Below are 15,250 nucleotides of genomic sequence, written 5' to 3'. Positions count from 1 at the left end.
AAGAACATATTTAATTCTCTAGCACCTTGTCAGCATTTGATTTTATCATTTTTATCTATTTATATTAATAAATTACTTCTCCTTCCTTTTCTTTTTCCCCCTAATTGTAAGAATATACACATAGTTGGGGCGCCTGGGTGACTCAGTTGGTTAAGCATCCAACTTGGGCTTAGGTCATGATTTTGTGGTTCATGAGTTCGAACCCCATGTTGGGCTCTGTGCTGACAACTTAGAGCCTGGAACTTGCTTCAGATTCTGCCTCTCTCTCTCTCTCTCTCTCTCTCTCTCGGCCCCTCCCCCGCTCACACTCTGTTTCTCTCAAAAATAAATAAACATTAAAAACATTGTAAAGAATATACACATACTTTTTGTAGAATGCTTAGAATACAGAAAATATAGAGAAATCCCACAACCTGGATGCAACTGCTCCTTCTATATATTATTGTTCTACTTAAAAGATCTTTATTTTTTCTGTTTTTTTTCTACCTGAAGAAAGCAATGTTTGTCTCTCCGTACTTTGAGAAATTAAGGCTAGGTTTTGTCTACATGCTATGGATAGTTCAGCAAAGTCCTATTTTCCCTAAAGGCCATCCTTCCTCTACCCTTGACTTTCAGGGATGAGAGTCTGAAGGAAGGTCAGACTTGAAAGGTTGAAGAAAGTGGTTGAGAGAGGTAGAAGGTAAATTATAAAGTGTTGAGAATCAACTTTTAAACAGAATTTTTCCTAAAAATTATGGGGATAGGAAATCCTGCATTTAACTTGATATTTGAGACCTCACTTACTATATTTCTTTAAGAAAATTTTCCGGAGAAAAGAAATTCTGCAGACCACTAGCTAAAAGCCCTAAGCTCTTGTTCTCCTAAGGGTACGTGTTGATACATTTGGTTTAGGGATTCTCAGTGACTATTTAAAGAGGCGTTCCCACTAATGAGAGTTACTATAGTCAGCTGACAGGAAGGAGGACTTGTGGGTTGGGGGGAGGCCAAGCCTTAGGAAATTCCAGAAAGTCTTAAAGTGTCTTGTCTTTTCTCTCTTCTCTTAAAAGGCTCCCTCAGGCATCTGAGTAAACAGGGCTGAAATGTGATAAAAGTGTGTTACAGAAGAGTATTTCAGTATCAGAATTCCTGGGTGTGTGTGTGTGTGTGTGTGTGTGTGTTTCTACTTCCTTGAGAAATATTAGAGGAAACTCCTCCTTCTTCCTGTACCTCAAATTACCACTTATAAAATGAGGATCATAAAATTCATCGAAAATGCTTCTGAGTTTTTGTTATTCTTTAAAAAAAAATTTTTTTTAACGTTTATTTATTTTTGAGACAGAGAGAGACAGAGCATGAACGGGGGAGGGTCAGAGAGAGGGAGACACACAATCTGAAACAGGCTCCAGGCTCTGAGCTGTCAGCACAAAGCCCGACGCAGGGCTTGAACTCATGGACCGCGAAATCATGACCTGAGCCGAAGTCGGCCGCTCAACCGACTGAGCCAGCCAGGCGCCCCGAGTTTTTGTTATTCTTAATATTTGAAGGATTTGGAGGTGAAATGGTATCAAAAGAAATGCTTCGTGCTTTGCCTGGAATCTCATTAAAAGCTTTCCCATCTGAGAGCTGTGGTCCTCCTCAGAACCAGCATCAGTATAACTTTGATTTCCAGAGACATTTCTCTCTATTTCTTCTTTAAGACCAAGTGGCTTTGCACAGTCACTTTTTTAGTATTTGGAAGAAAACAATTCCAAGTACTGATACCCTCATGAACCTGAAGGCTTTAAAAAAGAAAAAGGCTCTTGACTTCATTTAACCTGAAGGTTTAAATTAAAAGCGAGCAAAGATGGAAAATATTATGTGCCTAAAACCAAAGTAAGCCTCTGCCCTGGCAAGGCATATGTCCTGGTTCTAAATGAGCTTGCTGCCAGTTATGCCAGTGCAGGGACTCTGCAGGAGGCAGAGAGGGACTTGACCATGAGCACAGACTGAAAACAGCTCTCTGCAGGTTGCGGCAGATAACACATACTCTTAGAATTGAACTTTACCTTTGACAGCATGTAAATATTGGAAATATTGCTTCAGTATTAAGGATTCAGAGCCTGTTCCCTTTCGGTTAAAAAAAAAAAAAAAGTGTATTGGCAGGCTCTCTCCCTTTTTTGAGCCCGGAAAATTCTTTTATAATACTCGTCTTACAGTGAAGCAGCATTCAGAATAAGTCTTTGGAATTTCCTTTACTTTAGTTATCTGCAAATGAACAATGTTTTGAAGATGAAAAAACGTGGATGGGGAGGGTGTCCTGCCAAACTTATCTGTTTGGCTGATGATGTTCATTATCTGTTGTGTCATGTAAGTCACATGGGTGTGGTTGATGTTGGTGCAGCTTACCTGAGTATGGTGTGGCAAGGTTAGAGTTGCTATCTATTATTTTATTTTTTTATCAATTCATAATGTTAATAGCAAAGCCGACTGAAAATAAATGATATTAAGTGTATGTTGAATTTACAAGAAACTATTGTCATTGGTGTGGTACAAACAAACCAGCCTGTGGCTCTGATTTCTGAAGCGGCACGTTTTCTGTCTCAGTGGAGGTGGGGGAGGATTGAAAAAATGATAGTTCACAGTCTCAAACTTTACTGTTGACTTGATTAGCCCATTGAACATAAAGGTTTAATAGCGATTTACTAATGTTGAATTCAGAAGAGTGCTAAGTGTTTTACTCTTATCTCCTGTCATACCAGATTTCAGATATCTTTCCTACTTCAAGTTATCTGGAAATAAGTTGAGATTTGAATGACAGGATCTGGTTGAAGGCTCTCATTACAAGCTGAATAAACATGACATACCCTCTGTGTACTATGTCTGGGAACATTCTGTGATACTAAATGTCTTTCTCTTGAGTTACTTTTCCAGGCTTAAAAATTATAATTTGTAACTTTAATTAGAGATCTACCCTAGATGTGAGAGATATAAATGTAGTAATTTATAGGAATCACAAAATAACGTATTAAAAAAATCTGTACCACCCACTTTTCCATTTAAAAAACAAAAAACATGGTCTCTGCCAGGGACACACAATAAGCGTTGTAATGGAAGTGTGGCCAGGGACCTTAGAAACAGAGGGAGGGCAACTTAGATTTAGGTAGGAGAGATAAGGTGTACTTCACAGAGAGAAGGTTGCTCAGCCTCCGCCGAATCTTGAAGGAACAGACAACCAGAGGGACAAAAGGATAATGGGAGAAGGGAACTCATGTAAACTATGGACCTCACAGCAGTTTGCTTTTCCTGGAGGGTAAAGAGTGAGGAAGGGAATACTCAGAGAAGGTAGGTAGGTAGGGACCAGATGTAGAATGGGTCTTCTGTGACATACTAAGCACTTTAGATTTAATGTAAGGAGTGATTAGGAATTTTTAAAGAATTTTGAACAAGGGAGTGATATAGATTTATATTGGGGGATAATTACTTTCTATGACTTGGGATAATGGCAGCATCATACAGACTTGATTGGAAGGTATAGAACTGATTAGAAATGTAATGCAATAGTCCAAGGAAAAGATGACGATGGGAACCAAGGCAGCAACAGCAAGTATAAAGTGGGAGGGAGCGGGGAAACAAAGAGCAGGTAGGTAACAGCCATCGATCCGGACTTAGCAGTTTGGGAGACATGTCAGTATCATCTGGGGCATGAGGATTCACCTCCATGCTGTTTAAATTACTAGGTTTTCTGGTTAAGCTGATTAGGCAGTGATGATTACCAGAGAGAATTACCTATATACAGTTACTTATTTTTCCCTGGGCACCTGTCAATATGTACTGCTTCATATTTATAATGCTAAAAACACATTCTGTGGAATGTAAAAACAAATGTAAAATCTAATTCCTTGTGGATTTTGTTAATAAAAGAGATTTGCAGACCTCTTTTCTGAACATTCATCAAGATTTCCCATCTCCTGTGTAAACCTTCTTGCTGGGTTTTGTTTTCCAAGCAGATTCTTCGGACCCAAAGCCGTAGTGCAGGTGGAAGGAGGATCTCTGAAAACAGCTATTCTCTGGATGATTTGGAAATAGGCCCAGGTAAGCAGAGTTCCATGTATGTGAAGTTCCCTAGGAAATACTCATAAGTAGCTATACTTTTTGGTCTCATGCTCAAAGCTTTTAGAGAAGAGTGGCACAAATTAAAAGGAAGTCTGTGGGGTGCCTGGGTGGCTCCGTTGGTTGAATATCCAACTTCAGCTCAGGTCATGATCTCTTGGTTAGTGGGTTCAAGCCCCGCTTCAGGCTCTGCTGGCAGGTCAGAGCTGGAGCCTGCTTCAGAGTCTGTGTCTCTCTCTCTCTCTGTGTTCCTCCCTCACTTGCACTCTGTCTCTCTCTGTCTCTCTCAAAATTAAACACATTAAAAAAAGTTTTTTTTAAAGGAAGTCTATTTGTGAAAGCCAAGGTGTACCCTTGTGGGATTACAAGGCAAATAATGCCAGCAGTTTTGGCTTCATGGGCATCTGGGGCTTGAGGGCTGCCATGGATGGGCGGTTCCCTCTGTCAAGATTGGTTATCCTGGGGCACGTGGGCAGCTCAGTCAGTTAAGCATCTGACTCTTGATTTCAGCTTCCGTCGTGATCTCAGGGTCATGGAATCAAGCCCCGTGTCGGGCTCCACGCTGTGTGTGGATCCTGCTTAAGATTCTATCTCCTCTCTCTCTCTTTCTCTCTCTCTCTGCCCCTCTCTCCCACTTGTGCTCTCTTTCTCTAAAATAAAAAAATGAAAAAGATTGGTTATCTTATATTACTGGTGGTAACAGAATGCCTTGAGAGCATAATTACTATGTTTTGAAAGGGGCATTTACAAGCACTTCACAAAAGAAAAAATTAACAGGCAAATTATCAGCCTCCTGATAAAGAAATGCAAATTAAAATGGCACCCCCCCACTTCTTTGTACTTTTTTTTCTTTTTTTTTTTTTAGAGAGAGAGAGAGCACAAGCAGAGGAGAGGAGCAAAGGGAGAGAGGGGAGAGGGAGAGAGGGGCAGAGAGAGAGAGAGAGAGAGAGAGAGAGAGAGAATCTTAAGGGGACTCCATGCTCAGCGCAGAGCCCACTGTGGGCTTGATCCCACGATCCTGAGATCATGACTTGAGCCAAAACCAAGAGTCATATGCTTCACCAACTGAGCCACCCAGGTACCCCTCTTTGTATTTTAAAAAAAAATTTTTTTTTCAACGTTTTTTTTATTTATTTTTGGGACAGAGAGAGAGCATGAACAGGGGAGGGGCAGAGAGAGAGGGAGAGACAGAATCGGAAACAGGCTCCAGGCTCCGAGCCATCAGCCCAGAGCCTGACGCGGGGCTCGAACTCACAGACCGCGAGATCGTGACCTGGCTGAAGTTGGACGCTTAACCAACTGCGCCACCCAGGCGCCCCTGTATTTTTAATACAAAGATAATACAAAGAATTTTTATAGTAGCCCAAAATTTAGAATCTGAAAATCATTCAAATCACGTTTTATCTTCTTGTAAAGCACATTATTTACATGCTTCCAGGTCAACTGTCATCTTCTGCATTCAACTCAGAGAAAAGCGAGAGCAGGCGAAATCTGGACTTACCACGCCTGTCAGAAACCTCCATAAAGGATCGAATGGCCAAGTACCAGGCAGCTGTCTCCAAACAAAGTAGTTCCACCAACTACACAGTATGTGTTCTGTACCATTCATTCATTCGTTCATTCCCTCATCTGGCAAATGGTCACTGAGCGCAGAAACTAGAAATGTCTCCCAGACCCTGACTTGGAGCCCTGGCTCCGTCCCTGGTCCCCAGCCATTCTCTTTTCTTGTAAATCCTACCCTAGCCTCATTCAAAATCCTTACCGTGTTCTAATACTGACTTTGCTTTCCTAGGCCTTATTCCCACCCCACTCATTTTTGTGTGTGTGATGTTATCATCCAGTAATATTGAGAGTTTTCCTGTCTCTTCTACTTAATCTTGCTGTTGTTGCTAAAAAAGTGTCATCTGTTAGTTTTAACAGAAACACTTACTTTTGTTTTTTTACATTTATTTATTTTTGAGAGACAGAGTGAGACAAAGTGAAAGTGGGGGAGAGGCAGAGAGAGAGGGAGACACAGGATCGGAAGCAGGCTCCAGGCTCTGAGCTGTCAGCACAGAGCCCGATGTGGGGCTTGAACCCACAGACCGTGAGATCATGACCTGAGCCAAAGTCAGATGCTCAACCGACTGAGCCACCCGGGTGCCCCATTTTTGTTTTTGAGGAAAGAGAGAACACTGGAGAGAAATATAGGATATATTCAACATTAATGTTGTACACTCATCATCACTGTCTAATTCCAGAATATTTCCATCACCCCAAAAAGAAACCCCATATCTGTGTAGTCACTCCCAATTCCCCCTGCTTTCTGTCTTCAAGGGATTTACTATTCTGCATGTTTTATATAAATGAATCATATAATATGTGGTGCACTTAATCTTTACCTCTTATGATGTAATGATTTTCTTTTTTTTTTAATTTTTTTTCAACGTTTTTATTTATTTTTGGGACAGAGAGAGACAGAGCATGAACGGGGGAGGGGCAGAGAGAGAGGGAGACACAGAATCGGAAACAGGCTCCAGGCTCCGAGCCATCAGCCCAGAGCCTGACGCGGGGCTCGAACTCACAGACCGTGAGATCGTGACCTGGCTGAAGTCGGACGCTTAACCGACTGCGCCACCCAGGCGCCCCAGATGTAATGATTTTCTAAAGAAATAGTATAGTAGATAAGTAAAGGGGAGGGGGAAATAACAAGATGGCTTGCTCAGTAATCACAAAATTTGTTATTCTAAATAGGATTTTCCATTTTAAACTTTCCTAGGCTTAATTGGCAAGCTGACACCACAGAACTGCTTACCAGAAGTTACCTTTCAAATGCCATTTATTCATATATACACATGCATATAGACACCGTACATATGTATATTTTATGTGTATCTTTCAAACATTTGATCCTTCTAAGATTTAAAAATACAAGCTATGAACCTATTGGTGTCCTTTTTTTTTTTTTTTTTTTTTTAAACAAAGTTCGAAGAAGAGCGTTGAATTTTACTTGTTCCTGGGCAGACCGAAACTAGTATCTATTAGAAATCATCACATGTATTCCAGGAGTGGAGCCTTCTTTTCCTCATATTATTAAGTATGCATTCTCTAGTAGCAGTTACCCATGGACTCTGTCTCTGGGCAACGAATAATTTCATCGTGATTTTTCACTGTGGTTTTTAGAAGAGAGGATGTGCATAATTTGATAGCAAAGTGGAACACCACAGGCTCATTATTCCCTGAGTGTGAAAATGAGCAAAATTAGACTTAGAAGGCAGGTCAGGAGATAGGGCAAATGGGTGATCTTTGGAGCATAAGTCCTTCCTTTCAAGATTCTGCTGCTTCTCAGTCTTCCTGCTACAAACATTCCGACCAGGTGACTCCCTAGGTGGAAAAACCTGTTCTGTGACTTTTTTTTTTTTTTTAACTCCTAATAGAGTTTATGCATTGCCGTTCTCCTGCTCTGTAAATTTTAAGAGCCTTTAGGAATTCTTGTCAAAAGTACATTTTATCTCATCCCCAAAGAATTTCTCAGGCTCCTTACAGAGGATGGCTGTAACTAGGCGCACACTCTCAGGCCGTGATTCTGGAGGCAGGGCTTTGAGATGGGGTCAGAAATGAGTCCTTGGGCTGGCCTGTTGTGTTCTGCAGCTCTGGCCGCCAGCTCCTCACAGATGTTCCTCCAGAGCCGCGTCCCTGAGTCTGGGAGCCCACACCTCAGCCAGCACACTCACACCCTCTTCACTGGCCCCGAGGCCATAAATTGCTTGTTTTCTCGTCCTGCCTAAAGAATCGCAAACAACAGAAAGGTACTAGCCTTTCAGAAAGGTGGCAGACTAAAGGTTAGGAAATGTCCATATTCATCTACCACTATATTAACTTTGGATCTAGTCGATAAAGTGAATTTTAATATTTTGCCCCAAGTGTTCTTTGCAAGGAAAAACATGTGATTATGCTTACTCCATATGACAGTGTTAATGCCTGCTTTTTATACGTTGAGGCTTTGTTCTGAGAAGCAGAATAAGGTATGTCTTTAGTACAATGTATGACTTTGATGCAAAAAAGAAGCATGTTTTTGAAAGTCTCACAAAAAAGGTTGTTTTATGGTATCGTTAAATATAATCTCCGTTTTTATATGTATGCATCATCCCTGTCTCTCTTTCCAGGCCGAGCATTTATATATATGGTCAGTATATTTTCTTAATTATTGGCACTTGGCATTTCCTTTCCCCTGCTCCAGAATGGTCTTTTCTGATAAAACTCACAAGCTTTGCATTCCCACGAGCTCTGCTGCTAGAGGAGTGAATCACAAGAAAACTGTATGCTGGGGGTGGTTTCTGTGTGTGTCTGTGTTGATATGTCTGTATTCTAATGAGCATCCAGTTTTAGACTAGCGTACAAATATTTAACTCCGAGGTATGTGTCCACAAAGCTGCTTTTGTCATTTCACTAGTAAATGGGTTTTGCTTGTGAGAATTAGGGGGTTGATTTGACCCAAGGCCTCTTAAAAGAACTTTTCTTTTACCATTCCAAGTTTATTTAATAGATGTGCTATGAAGAGCGTAGAATCGTGAGATTTTTAATTTTAGCTCACAGATTATTTTTATTTTCTAGAATGACTTGAGAGCCAATGGTGGTGAAATAAAAACTCATAAGTTGGAGCAAAAGGAGAATGTGCCCCCAGATCCTGAGGTCTGCATCTCCCATCAGGTTGGAGAAAAGGTGGGTTGAAGAGTCTGATGTCCAGTTGCCAAGGAAGCATGTGTTCTAAATTAGATGCTTAAAATTAGAAACAACTCTAACTGTAGGCTGCAGAGTGTCTGGGAATTTGGTAACAGCTGCCAGGACAGATTGTCATTTTTGCAGGTCACATAATTTTAGTTGGGGAACTCTGCAACTTATAGCTGACCAAATAATGAACCTTCACTGGAAAATTCTTTTGCTCAGCAAATGCTCAGATGGCGTAGAGCTAAAGTGATTTTAAAAAATCTGTTTTGATTAGCGATCCTATCTTCAAAGTATTTGTGTATTCTTAATTTAACACATTTTATGCAAGACCATTTCATTCTTTCACTCAAACTATTTTGAAAGCTAGGCACCATGCTAAGCACAGGAAATACTAAGCTTAGCAACTCAGTGTGAGCAGACCATTCCATGTGGTCTTTATCTGCAAGGAAGCTAACAGAGTAGAAGGGAGATGAGTAACAGGTTGGCTGTTAAAAAGCAATGTGGTAAGTGTTGTGAGAAGGCTCTGTGGGGCCATGGAAGCTCAGACTAAGGACGTTTAACCCGACTTCCTCAAGAAGGTGATGTCTGAGCCAAGTCCTGAAGAATATGTGGAAAGAGACCAAGTGAGTAAGGGAAAGGCTAAGTAAAGAATAAGAAGGGCACCCCAGGCAGACACAAACAGAGGTTTGGAAACCAGAGCTCCAAACCAAGATGGCTTGGCTGGAACACAAGGCACATACAGGTAAAGGAGAGACAAATGGAGGGAGAGCCAGGGCGGGTCTTAAAAAGCTCTATATGCCAAGCTTAAGACTTTGGAAAGAGTCCTACAGAGGTGGAAAACGACGGGAAGATTTTAAGCAAATCATATTTGCATTCTATGCAGCCATCATTAGATGAATGGCTTGGTCGGAGTAAGTCACAACATTTATATCAGGTGAATTTATAATTTTCTCTGCCAATCCATTACCCAATTTCTTTTGGCTTTTGGTCAATGTCAAATGTTAAGTTAGATGAGGAGAAAGAGCTTTCAAATACATTACAGTGATTAATTTTAGGAGAAAAATCATTGTTTCTGTTACACATATTGATAACCTTGAGGCCATTCTTCCAAAAGGTGAAGAGATCATTAAAATGGATTAAGAGCAATAGTTCTCAAATTTATTTGACTATAAGAGACTTTAAAAAGTTTGATGTGGGGCGCCTGAGTAGCTCAGTAGGTTGGGTGTCCGACTTTGGCTCAGGTCGTGATCTCACAGTTCGTGGGTTCGAGCCCCGCGTCCAGCTCTGTGCTGACAGCTCAGAGCCTGGAGCCTGCTTCAGATTCTGTGCCTCCCTCTCTCTCTGCCCCTCCTCTGCTCACACTCTGTCTCTCTCTCTCTCTCAGAAATAAATAAACATTAAAAAAAAAAGTTTCATGTATTGGGGTGCCTGGGTGGCTCAGTCAGTTAAGTGTCTGACTTTGGCCCAGGTCGTGAGTTGGAGCCCTGCATTGGGCTATGTGCTGACAGCTCAGAGCCTAGAGCCTACTTCAGATTCTGTGTCTCCGTTTCTCTGCACCGCCCCCACCCCCACTTGCGCACTCTCTCTCTCTCTCTCAAAAATGAATAAACATTTTTTTAAAAAGTGTGATGTATTGACAGAACACCAACAGAAACTTATGAAACACACTAAGTAGGTGCACAGGAAAATGGTCTCAGATTAATGGCTACAAAATATGAATCATATGATAAAATGAGAAATAAATTAGAAAATTAAATCACTTTATTTGACAAAAACATATTGCAAATGTATTTTGAAATAGTAAGACAGAATACTTAGCAGTAGTGTATTTCATAATCATAAAATCCAGTAAATTACACATGTCCTTGCAACAGTGGGCTCATGCATTAGTCCCATGAGTCCCATGCCATGCATCAAATGAGTTCTCTTATTAGACTACCTGGTTTTCCCATTTTTAAGTGGGAGATTATGTCTTAAGAATAACTGAGTTGTGGCATTTGGGTGGCTCAATCGTTTAAGCATCTGACCCTTGATCTCAGGTCTTTTAATTGTTTTTTTAAGTTTGTTTTGAGAGAGAGAGAGCAAGAACAAGCATGAGCAGAGGAGGGACAGAGAGAGAGGGAGAGAATCCCAAGCAGGCTCCACACTGTCAGTGCAAAGCCCAGTACAGGCTCAAACTCACAAACTACAAGATCATGGCCTAAGCCGAAGTCAGATGCTTAACTGACTGAACCACCCAGGTGCTCCTTGATCTCAGGTCTTTATCTCAGGGTCGTGAGTTCAAGCCCCACGTTGGGTGTACACATTACTTAAAAGTAAAATCTTAAAAAAAAAAAAAAGAAGAAGAAGAAGAACTGAGTTAAAATGTTACATACTATAAAAAAGAAATTTAAAGGATGCCTGGGTGGCTCAGTGGGTTAAGTGGCATACTCTTGATTTCGGCTCAGGTCATGATCTCACACTCCTGGGATCGACTCCTTAGTTAGGCTCCATGCTGGGCATGGAGCCTGCTTGGGATTCTCTGTCTCTTCTGCTCTCCTACTTGCTCTTTCTCTCTCTTTCTCAAAATAAATAAACTTAAAAAAAAATTTTAAGAGAAAAATATTCCCAGCATTGAAATCCCCCCATCTACCTTAGGAACATATAATGTGAGAAATGGTCATCCGGAAAATAATGCTTGGATTGTCCCTAATCTGATTTTGTGTTTCCTTCTTGATGGTCTTCACACTGATTTGAAACTGGAACTCTGAGTCGAACTGGAGGATCAAAACATTTTAATTATAGCCTAAAAGGCATCAGTGCAACTAAACCATGAATTGAGGAGTGGGTGGGAAGGAAAGGAGATAAAGACAGTAGTACATAATCTTCACGTACCGGACTGCAGGTTCATAAACCCATAAACCCATGGCAAATTCATAACATTTTTCAGAGCCTTGCTTACCTTTCAGCTGTTTGCCCAGCTTTTGTTAACCAATACCTAAGAACGATTGGAACATCAGCTTGTTAAAAAAGGACACTAGGTGCACTTGTCTGAAATAGAATATTTTGTCAAGGTATTGTTCTTCCCTTTGTCCTCTTGTGATCAAATCTGTGCTTCTCTTTAATGAAATGTTTGAGCAGAAATCTCACATGCTCTCTCCTGGCTGTTCCTGTAGTGAAGTCAGCTGGTTGGGCATGTGCAATGATGTCATGATTGGCATTAACTTTACCCTGCACGTTCAAGGTGACCAAAATTAGAGGTGAGAGAAGAACATCCTGAGATGGATGCACCTACTAATTAACAGGAATTGAAGAGCTTTTAGTTTCTTTCATTATCATTAAATGACATAATGCATGTAAGGTGATTATTCCAATACCTGGCACATACTAAATGCTCAGTAAATGTTAGCTGTTATTACAGCAGTTTGTTCTATCCCATGTCAGAATTTCTGTAATGAAAACAGAGTAATGAGAAAAAACAACCTTGCTATAAATTCAGGTGCAGTCAGCCAATGACTCAATCTGCATTGTAAATTTATTCAATAGAAACACTCAGCATTGCCCATAAAACCCCTGATATCTGAATGAAAGACTGTTACAGGCAGACTCCACATTGGTCACCTATTGGCCCTTCGTGATTTTGGGTGTGAAGGAGGATACCAGAAGTCCTGGGACACCAGAAAGGAGAGGGAGAGCTCATAGAAAGTTTTTATTTAAATTTGATGGCTTCCTGGGAAGAGATCTGTACCTATGCACAAGATCTGCCATTTTGTTAAACACTCTGCTGTTTTGAAACTGGGATTAAGAAGGAAGGGGCTCCCAGGTGCCTCAGTCAGTTAAGCTTCCGACTTTGGCTCCGGTCTCGATCTCATGGTTTGTGGGTTCGATCTCTGTGTCAGGCTCTGTGCTGACAGCTCAGAGCCTGGAGCCTGTTTCGGACTCTGTGTCTCCCTCTCTCTCTGCCCCTCCCCCACTCTCACTCCTCACTTGCTCTCTCTAAAATAAACATGAAAAAACAACAACAACAAAAAGGAAAACTAACCTTGAAGAGAATACCAGAGGTTGGTTTTAGGTAAATTTGTTGTTTAGCTATCAAAGTGTCTTCTGTACTGGCAAGCTTGTTTCAGCTGAATGTATCTGGTTGGGAAATTAGTAATGAGGAAGATAAAAGAATAAGAATAGTTCCTAATGTAAAGACTCCATCTTGGCTTGGAGAGAGTTATAGTTATATGGTGAGAAGCTTTATTCTCTCTGATAGAGGGTTTTGTTTTGCCCTTTTTTTTTTTTTTTTTTTTTTGACAGTAGAAAGATGTGGTTTAGAAGTTCTTTTATAAAGGGAGATGATGCACGCTTGGCAGTTGAGTGCAGTCTGTTTCTCCCGTTACTCTGTAATTGAGAGGCATGTTAATATCCTCATAAAAGACATTTTGCTGCCTCTTGTTTAAATGCTCAGCTGTTCTGAGGCCCGTTATTTCCCCCAGGCAGCCAGTGACTGACTAGAGTCAGCAGGTTTTTATGGCATTAACAGCAGTTTGCTCTTTTATTTTTAATGTGATTCTTAATCCCCCCTCCACCCTTTTTGTAGGTTTCTGCAACTGAGAATAGCCTGGCAATCTGTCCCACCCCTGCTGAAGATGACTCCCGTAAGCATTTGTTCTCAGATCTGGAGGATGAGGTTCTTATTCTGTGTTCTGTATGTGGCCCGGGGATGTCTCCAATGCTGTCAGTGCTGAGAATGTGATATATTAAATCCAGTAATTTAGCTGATCAAATCTTTCATTTGGTTTCAAGGACTGGTGCTTGCCTACCCTTCACACATTCCATGGCTTAGGGAGAAGTTAAATTCGATATGATTAACTTGAGGCACTGAATACTTTTGGTGCTTCTCTCATTGAATTTATCCTACCTTTTGCATCAAATCTTTTCAGGGTTAAAGCTGCAAAAACTAATTTTGAAGTTTCATTTTAATAGGAGTTTGGCCAAGAAGGATTTTATTCATTTACAAGGATAAAGAATTGATATTTGGGTAACCTTTTAAACATATCTTCCTCTGCTTATCTAAATGTGTACCATATTCCACCCTCTAGCTAGATTCTAGAGATTTTCCTGCTGGTGCTGAATTTTTATCACCTTTTCATCCTATTTTAGAGTCATTTTGAGCCTCACCTCTCCCAAGGACAAAAACATTTCTTTTTTTTTTTTTTTCCCTTACTCTATCCACATTTGATTCCGATTTTCAGTGTATTTTTAAAAATATTTATGGATTTCTAGCTTCCCCCAGGATAATGACTTTACTAGACATTGAAAACTCAGCAACTAAAGTAGAAATATGAGCTAAACAAATCTCTAGTAAATCCTACCTCAAAAAATTTCAGAGAGAAATTTGCTGCTTGAATCCAGGAACATTCCTTTTGCAAGCATTTTGGTTGGACTAGAAATTTTTCTCAGTTTTGACTAGGTTTGCAAAACATTTGAAAAATAAGCTTAAGTCTTTTAGTACTTTGTTGACTTAACTCTAGATTTTAAGGAATTCTCTTATGGTTCCTTAGTAGCATTTTTCTGTGCCTGTTCAGAGTTTTCCGCAGTTAATATATTAGCAGGAAATTAACTTATCCAGGTGACACATCAATGATTATGGAAAAAAAAAACCTCATAGAGCCTTTTTCCATAATCTGCATCCATGGATGTCTGCATAGGATTGACTAAAAAGACTGTCAGATTACACACACACACACACACACACACGTGTGCACATGCACATGATATGAAATTTCTACCCTCACATTCCTTCATTTTCCCAACTCCAGAAGGAGTTATTAGGGGGTGCTGACTACCAGAAAAGCCATCAATGTCTACAAACAGCCTTTAAATATGACATCCCACGGCTGGGGGGGGGGGGGGGGGGGCTGGCAGAAAGTTCTTCAGATCTGGTGATTTGGATTTCTGCTGTGTGTGGCTAAGGGTGAGAAAGCCTCCCAGCTCAGAGTCTAAGAGCAAAGCTTTTAGCATTAGAAAAGCTGTGTATCTCCTGGCGTGGAAAGGACCTGTCCTGTAGTGAAGGTGACAAAACTTTGCTTTGGAGGGGAACCATTTCTGAGACTTGCCAAGAGGTGCTATAAAATTTCTTCCTTTTGAAACTCAAGCAGGTAACTTCCTGGTTAAGAGTGAGGTCCAGCAGCCTGTCCATTCCAAGCCACTAAATCCAGATGCCAGAGCCTCCAGCCTCTCTGAGAGTTCTCCTCCCAAAGCATTGAAGGTATGATGGCAATTTCTCTCTGAGCCTTTAGACATTGGCTTACTGGTAGATCTCATTGCACTTTATACCATTTATGTTCATTATAACTTATTTTTGCTTTCCTGGGGGTAAAAACACCAAATAAGGGCTTACTTATGCCAATCACTTTCCCTGGAAATCTTGTTTTTTCTGCTCAAATGTTTGAGCCAGGAGGGGAGAGGTTCACTAATAGCTCTCATTTTGAAATATGGAAAATTCATG

General features: G+C 40.7%; 1 protein-coding gene across 5 annotated transcripts in view; it reads left to right on the top strand.

The window, feature by feature from the left end:
• The window catches only part of LIMA1 (LIM domain and actin binding 1), an 84,585-nt gene that overhangs the window by 58,048 nt on the left and 11,287 nt on the right, over positions 1 to 15,250 (top strand). For 2 of the 5 annotated variants that reach the window (XM_030322572.1, XM_030322569.1), the window contains exons 5-9: positions 3,963 to 4,050; positions 5,507 to 5,655; positions 8,662 to 8,769; positions 13,340 to 13,397; positions 14,898 to 15,010. In XM_030322572.1, the coding sequence (XP_030178432.1) occupies positions 3,963 to 4,050; positions 5,507 to 5,655; positions 8,662 to 8,769; positions 13,340 to 13,397; positions 14,898 to 15,010 (516 nt within the window). The remainder of the gene's footprint in view (positions 1 to 3,962; positions 4,051 to 5,506; positions 5,656 to 8,661; positions 8,770 to 13,339; positions 13,398 to 14,897; positions 15,011 to 15,250) is intronic. The other 3 variants (XM_030322573.1, XM_030322570.2, XM_030322571.1) reach the window with 3 other exon arrangements.

Source organism: Lynx canadensis, chromosome B4 (genome assembly GCF_007474595.2).
Source record: "Lynx canadensis isolate LIC74 chromosome B4, mLynCan4.pri.v2, whole genome shotgun sequence".
Taxonomy (NCBI): Eukaryota; Metazoa; Chordata; class Mammalia; order Carnivora; family Felidae; genus Lynx; species Lynx canadensis.
This window is presented reverse-complemented; position numbering and strand designations above follow the sequence as displayed.